Source organism: Camellia sinensis, unplaced genomic scaffold (assembly GCF_055761805.1).
Source record: "Camellia sinensis isolate YWXY unplaced genomic scaffold, ASM5576180v1 Unanchor14, whole genome shotgun sequence".
NCBI classification, from domain to species: Eukaryota; Viridiplantae; Streptophyta; class Magnoliopsida; order Ericales; family Theaceae; genus Camellia; species Camellia sinensis.
In genome coordinates this window covers 5,250,417-5,257,928 of record NW_028129020.1, presented here as the reverse complement: position 1 = coordinate 5,257,928, position 7,512 = coordinate 5,250,417, and the positions used below count along the sequence as shown (strand labels likewise).

The 7,512-nt window shown below is 34.7% G+C and overlaps 1 protein-coding gene across 1 annotated transcript; it reads left to right on the top strand.

The window, feature by feature from the left end:
* Nucleotides 1-1,334: 1,334 nt before the first annotated feature.
* LOC114308013 (tropinone reductase homolog At5g06060) lies at nt 1,335-6,988 on the top strand. Its single transcript, XM_028253510.2, has 5 exons — nt 1,335-1,537; nt 1,732-1,939; nt 4,687-4,903; nt 5,012-5,118; nt 6,578-6,988. The coding sequence occupies exons 1-5, from the start codon at nt 1,449-1,451 to the stop codon at nt 6,758-6,760; spliced, it is 804 nt and encodes a 267-aa protein (XP_028109311.2). The 5' UTR covers nt 1,335-1,448; the 3' UTR covers nt 6,761-6,988.
* Nucleotides 6,989-7,512: the final 524 nt, after the last annotated feature.

Here is a 7,512-nt window from a genome sequence, read left to right as displayed (position 1 = left end):
ACTCTACATGGAAGAGTGAGAGTCCTACTTGGATTGTGCCACACGGAACCTATAAAAGCTCACAAATATCACCTATGGGGAGGTAACACACAACTTTGATACACAGAGCTTCTTGCCTACTTGTCTATTTTGCTGACTTAGGCATCGGAGAGGTTTTCGGCACACACCCGCCGGCTAGCTCACGTTTGTGTTTTCAGGGAGTAAAGTGACTACGTTTGGAGGAGCGTAGACTTGATCAACAGGATTATACGAGAAGGTTTATTTCTTTCCCGTACAGTTTCTATTACCCACCCAAAGTTACACTTACACATTGCACCCAATTTTCAAAGCCTAAGTAGACACCTATAGATATTCCAAATCCCCTTAATGCATTTGATTGTTTAATTCCTCAACATAAACTTAATAATCAACAGTAAAAGCAGATTTTACCTCAACCAATGGGTGTCCCAAAATCACCCAACGTGCTACCTCCAATCCCTATTGCAGCCTCACTTGAACCTCTCTTCTTTTTTTCTTTTCTTTTTTTCTTTTACCTTCTCAAACCTTGCTGCCTATGGAGCAATTTCCAACCTTTGTTTTGTTTGTTTCCCAAGACTTAAAGCCACAACAAAGTGAGCTTATTAACCTAATTTCTCAAAGTTACAAAATTACCCATCTAAGTAATAGAAAATATAATGCCATCTCATAACTAATTCTTTGATATTAATAAATGAGCCATATAAATTAATTTAATTACTAATCTATCCAATAAAATAATCCTACACACAACATAGGTTTTACAAAAATATTATATTTTCTCATTATTATATTTGGATGGGTGGAGAAGTAGAACAAGTGAGAGATGAATATTATTATTTTTTTTTAATTTGTGTTTTAAGATATAATTTTAGTATTATAAATATTTTATAACTAATCAATTTATTTTTCACAAAATCTCACTAATTTAGTGAGAAATGAACTAGGTTTGGTTAGAGGATCATCCCTATTACCATTTCTCCTTATTTCTTGCTCAAACTTAAAATTAGATATAAAAAAACAAATTATTTTCTTATATATATATATATATATATATATATTATCATTTCTTACTATTACTTAATTTATAAATCAAATATAATTTTTTTTTTCATATTTTTAATTCCCTCTCACCAAACCACCACCATACAAAGGGGGTGGCAAGTAAAACAAATCAAACCAACAGATTAAAAAAAAAAAAATACTATCAATTCAAATTTAATTACTCAAAATTTATTTAAAATTATCATTTTATAATTTAAATTTATTTTATTTTATATATAAAATCACACTACACTACACTACACTACACTACACATATCTAATCACAATCTGGTGCCCAGACTTTTTCAATAAAAAAAAAGTCCTAAAATCATAATCTTGAGTTGAGTGGAGAGAGAGAGAGAGAGAGAGAGAGAGAGAGAGAGAGGACAATGGCGAAGGTGGAGAGCAGTAGCATAAATTCGAGGTGGTGTCTCACGGGATTGACCGCACTCGTCACCGGTGGCACTCGTGGCATTGGGTGTCTTCTCTTTTCTCTCTCTCTCTCACTCTTTTTATTTTTTAGTCTAATTAATTTTAATTCTCGATCATCGGGTAGAAGGAAAGAAAAAATTGTTGATTTATTTAGAGTTGAGAATTGGTTGACATTGTAATATTATAATAATAATAATAATAATGGAGGGAGGGAGGTTTGATTGGTTTGGTGGTTTATAGGCACGCAGTTGTGGAGGAACTAGGTGAATTAAGGGCTCAAGTGCACACATGTTCCCGCAACGAAGCAGAGCTGAGTGGTTGCTTACAAGAATGGGCCTCTAAAGGCTTTACCGTCACTGGTTCTGTCTGCGACGTTTCTTCTTCATCCCAACGACAACAGTTGCTTGATAAAGCCTCCTCTCTCTTCGATGGCAAGCTCAACATTCTTGTAAGTCAATTTTTTATCCAATTTCTTTATAGATAGATACTCGTTCGTTTGGTTGTGTTGTGTTGTGTGTGTCCTCCCTCCTTTTCTACCATGTCTTGTTTTGCAGATGACTTTTCTTTTATACCAATAGAATAGATCAACAAGACTCAAGATCCTTTATTTAACCTCGTCGACAAGTATTTTATAAACCTTTCCAAGTCTGCACTAATCTGTTCACTTCACTTTCTATGTTTCCATTTCTTTTGATGATGAAATGAAATATAGTTAGTATATCAAGTCAAGCATTGCGTGTGCTTGCTATTTAACAGTTCCTCTCCACAAACCCTTTAGGCATTTTATTTTTGTATTGTTTCTTTTGGGTTTAGAATATAACCTTTATCCAAGGAAGTAGTAAATACATGTCTTTTTAATTGCCATTGCTCTACTCAAATTGGAACATGTCTGTTTAAATCACCCTTTTTCTTTCTTTCTTTTTATTTTTATTTTTATGTTGGAACTTTCAAAGGGTTTCTTTGCGTGCGTGATCCTCTGGCTCTAGATAAACAATGTTATGCTGGAATGCTGAATCCTATATGTTTATATTCGAGATTATTTCACTTTTACCTTTATTCTTTTACACGATTTTCAATGACCTTTAGACTATTCTTATTTTCACGCGTACCCCGATAATATTTAAGTTACTATCAATTTTGCCTCTGCCGTCGTATTTGAAACGAAAAAAGTTAAAAAAATTATATTTTGGCCCCAAATTTCAAAAGAAATATGCAGATCCATCATTTCCAATACCAGCAAACCACAACCACCACCACCAACCACCACTTCAAGCCCTTCTATCTCCTTCGTCATAACTCCGTTTCGCCTTATTTTTACGTCGTTGGATTCAACTCACGGTCTAGTTTTCGTATTACATCTCACTCGTCTTGTTCTTCCTCTTTTTGTTTGCTATCAGAGTTCCAAAAGTTGATAAAAAAAAAAAGAAAGAATTTTCTTCTCATTTTTTACTTTTTTTCAAGCCATCTTTCGAATTTCATATCTTTTTCGATTCTTGATGGTTCTACTTCATTCTTTCGCCATTCTCTTCACCTCACTTCCTACTTCGCCCTACATTACCTCGCTTTCTCACTTCTTTGTATAATGGACGGTTTTGGTATGCCGAAAGTTGTCTGAAAACTAATTTTGAAAATTTCAAAACATTCATCTGTATGGCCAAAAACTTTTAACATAAGTCTGATGGTGATCTCTACTAGATAAAATAGACCATGACATTATGAATAGATTAGATGAAACAAATAATTTCATAGAAAGCTCATTCAAGTCATGAGATAGAAGACTACTTTGATAACAAGGCCAAAGAATATAAAAGAAGCACTTTCAATATATAAGAAACAGAGCTAACAGTAAAATGAAAAAGTTGGTAGTAATGCCATCTTTTGGGTCTGGCAATCATTAACAAACACTCCCTACAACATACTGATTTCACATAGCCAGGTGCTCAAATGAATAAAACCAGAGCAACTCGATTATTGGCCACCACGTCCACATCCATGGCCACGACCTCAGCCCCAACCACGGCCCAAAGGCTTTCTTGAAATTAGAAGAAATGAAAAGATTGAAACCAGTAAACACGATGCACCAAAGGTCAGTAACTATGCGATGTGCAATACCTACAGTGGGCTTTTTGGGTTTGACTCGAGGTGTCGCTTAGGTAGAATGTAGTAGCGGATGTTGTTACTCATCACCTTAGGTGATCAAGAGTAACTGGATTTTTCCCCTTCACTATCAATTTCACCGTCTTCAAATGTGTGTTCATACTAATATCCACACACCTACAGCAAACCATCCAAACCATCAGTGCTTATATATGTGTTTGCGCTTCTCAAGTGTTTCCAAAAAATCACCTTCTAGCTCTTTCTCATGGTTTTGACACAACATTTGAAGGCCCCCGTGAAATTTCTAAAAATTTCTAAAATTTGAAAGGCTTTTGTTAGTTACATTACATGTATCTTTAATGTGAAAATTCTTTATGCTCACCCTGAAATTTTGATGAAAATTTGGGTAAAATGGAGGAAAAGATGGTGATCTCTACCGGATGAAATTTTCAAAATTAGTTTTCGGATAACTTTCGGCATACTAAAACCGTTCATTACACAAAGAAGTGAGAAAGCGAGGTAGTGTAGGGCGAAGTAGGAAGTGAGGTGAAGAGAATGGCAAAAGAATGAAGTGGAACCGTCAAGAATCGAAAAAGATATGAAGTCCGAAAGATGGCTCGAAGAAAGGTAAAAAATGAGAAGAATTTTTATTTTTTTTTTATTAACTTTCGGAGCTCCGATAGCAAACAAAAAGAGGGAGAACGAGACGTGTGAGATGTGATACGAAAATTAGATCGTGAGTTGAATCCAACGACGTAAAAATGAGGCAAAACGGAGTTATGGCGAAAGAGATAGAAGGGCTTGAAGTGGTGGTTGGTGGTGGTGGTTTGTTGGTATTGGAAAGGGTGGGTCTACATATTTTTTTTGAAATTTGGGTCCAAAATGTAATTTTTTTAACTTTTTCCGTTTCAAATATGACGGCAGGGCAAAATTGATAGTAACTTAAATAGTATAGGAGTTCACGTGAAAATAAGAGTAGTCTGGAGGTCATTGAAAATCGTGTAAAAAAATAGGGGTAAAAATGAAATAATCTCTTAATATTCTCATGTTCCCTGGACCTATTACAAACTAAAATCCTACATGATCTTGTGGCGCTAGATAAACAATGTTGGCACAAATATCAGGAAGCCAACTATTGAGTATACAACTGAAGAATACTCCGTGATTATGGCCACCAACCTTGAATCTGCTTTCCATCTTTGCCAACTTGCATACCCTTTGTTAAAAGCATCCGGAGTTGGAAGCATTGTGTTCATTTCCTCCGTTGCTGGTCTGGTGCATATTGGTTCTGGATCTATTTATGGAGCCAGTAAGGGTAAGTTACTGTCAAGATATGCTTTGTTTGTAGCATTAGTATGTGTATGTGATGGAAACTTCATGGCTGTGAAGATACATGCTTTCGGGTCTTACTTGCTGTTTACAGGTGCAATGAATCAACTTACAAAGAATTTGGCTTGTGAGTGGGCAAAAGATAACATTCGATGTAACTGTGTTGCACCCTGGTATATCAGAACCTCACTCGTAGAACATGTAATATTCTTCTCTCTTGCTCAACGTCCTTATAGAATCTAAATGCTTTTCTTTTGAGCTATTTGGATCAGTATGTTTACTTGGAAGATAATACAGAAATATATGTAGGAAATGAACATCCATTAAAAATATCTTACTTTACCCATTTGATCAATACCATTTTTGTATATTATTATACAATATTATGTTGGACAATATCTCTAGCTAATAAATAACAAAGATGTCTAGTACTCCACTATATGGGTACCTGTATTCGTTGGTCTGCTTTTCTAATAGGAAAATGATTTACAAATAGAGGCCTAGTTTGGGAAGATTGAAAAAAAATAAAAAGTCAAAAAGTCACTATCCTATTTAAGTCACATCATCTTATTTAAGTCACATCACCTCTCTAACACATCACTTCAAACCCAACCCAAACCCAACCCATATTTCATAAAAAGTCAAAAAGTGCACTTATTTAATCTTCCCAAACTAGGCCAGAAAGTTTATGTAGAAAATGCATCTAGAATGGTGTGTCAATGACATTTTTTAAATTATGAGGACAATGGTGGGGTAGGAAGCATGGACACTCCAAAATAGGGTCATGTTCGTGACCGACACGTACCAGAAACTAAACACGTGTGGGACACCCTTCGTGGTGTATCTTTTAATTATTATTTTTTGATAGGACACTTTGGGGGATACTTCATGGACATGCTCCTATTTTCTTCATGTTCAATTTCAGTCCTGTCCACCTCGATATCTGTTTTTTTGTTTATTGGTCAGAGAAATGTATCAACTTTCAATCGTGGAAAACCACAAGAGATTTTGTTGCAACGGGTACTGGTGCATAATACTGTGAAATTATTTCCTTTGTTTGAATATGCCAAACATTGACGTAATTGCAATTTGTACAAAACCTAAGGTTATGGTTGCTTGAAGCATAATAATAATGCTGATGACTCTAAGCAAACCTAATCTTCTCCTGGGATGGTAGTTAATTATTTCTATGGTCTGAATCCTTTATTTGTGAAGATTTAATATATTTTTAACATTTCCAAATGTTATTTCAACTAAGTTTACAAAGAATATCTCTTGCATCAATCTCTAACATCCCATTTGGATTGGGGGTGATTTGGAGAGAAGAAAAGAAAAAGAACTCTCTACTCTCAAATGATCTGTTTGGATAGCTTGATAGAAGAGAAATGGAGTAAAAAAGGAAAAATGGAGAAATTGTTCTCTTTAAATCCACATGTTGAATCTCTAATGTAGGGATTTGTAGAGAAAGGGAAAGGAGTTAATAGTTACCGATTTTGTACCTACTTTTTTTCTTATCTTTTGCACCAGTGATCATAGGCTACTTCTGAACTTAGGTGACTTGGCTGAAAGCAATTGTGTTGATGAAATTATACCCAAAAGTATTCCTTTATTCGTATGACAAAACACTTCTCCTGATTCTGAAATTTCTATTCCTTTGCAGTTGCTGGAAAACAAAGAGTTCCTGGATAAAATAATATCTCAAACTCCTCTAAGACGCCCTGGAGAGCCCAAGGAAGTATCATCCTTGGTGGCATTTCTTTGTATGCCTGCTTCGTCTTACATCACCGGGCAGATTATTTCCGTTGACGGAGGAATGACTGTTAATGGTTTCTCAGTTAATTAGGGGGAGAAGACAATGGCAAAATTTTGATATCCTCAGTACTCAATGTGTGGAGTGATATCAAATGTTTATAACGTCTCCTTTATGATTTGTTTGTCTGAATTGTTTTGTTTTCTTAATGAACTTTTTGCTTCAAAACTATGTTATTCGTGGCTGTCAAGATGAAATGGCGTATTTTCGAAGTTTTGTTCACCCTGGTCAATAAAAAAGATGATGTCTGTGGTTGGTTAAGTGATTGAACCATTTGTTAATATCGTCCCAGTCATAGAAAGCATATATTCTTTTCAACCAGATAGTTTTTTGTTCATTTTATCAATAAATATATAATTATTGAAAATCTTGTTTACTTGAGCATTTATTTAGACCATAAAGGAACTCCCAAATAATTTCCCAAAGGTTGAGCTATTTTGTGATCCTGGTTATGCTGCTGGATCAGTCTGATTAAAGCATGCAAGTTATTGTTTGAAACAATGGTTTTGGACTCATAGCAATACTGATCTAATTGCTCTGTTTTGTTTGGGCACAAAAATATATTTTGAAAAATGGTTATCACATATTTTGGCATTTGGTGTAATAGAAAATCAAAATCAAAATCAATATATATATATATATTTGTTAGGAAAATGTTTTTTAATTTTGAAAGGTGGGAAATTGTTTTTTTAATTTGAAGTTTTACCAGCATCACCACCGCAACTGTCACTTACCAACACCACCGTCAATTTAGTTTCAAGGTTTTAACTAAACACAAGATAATA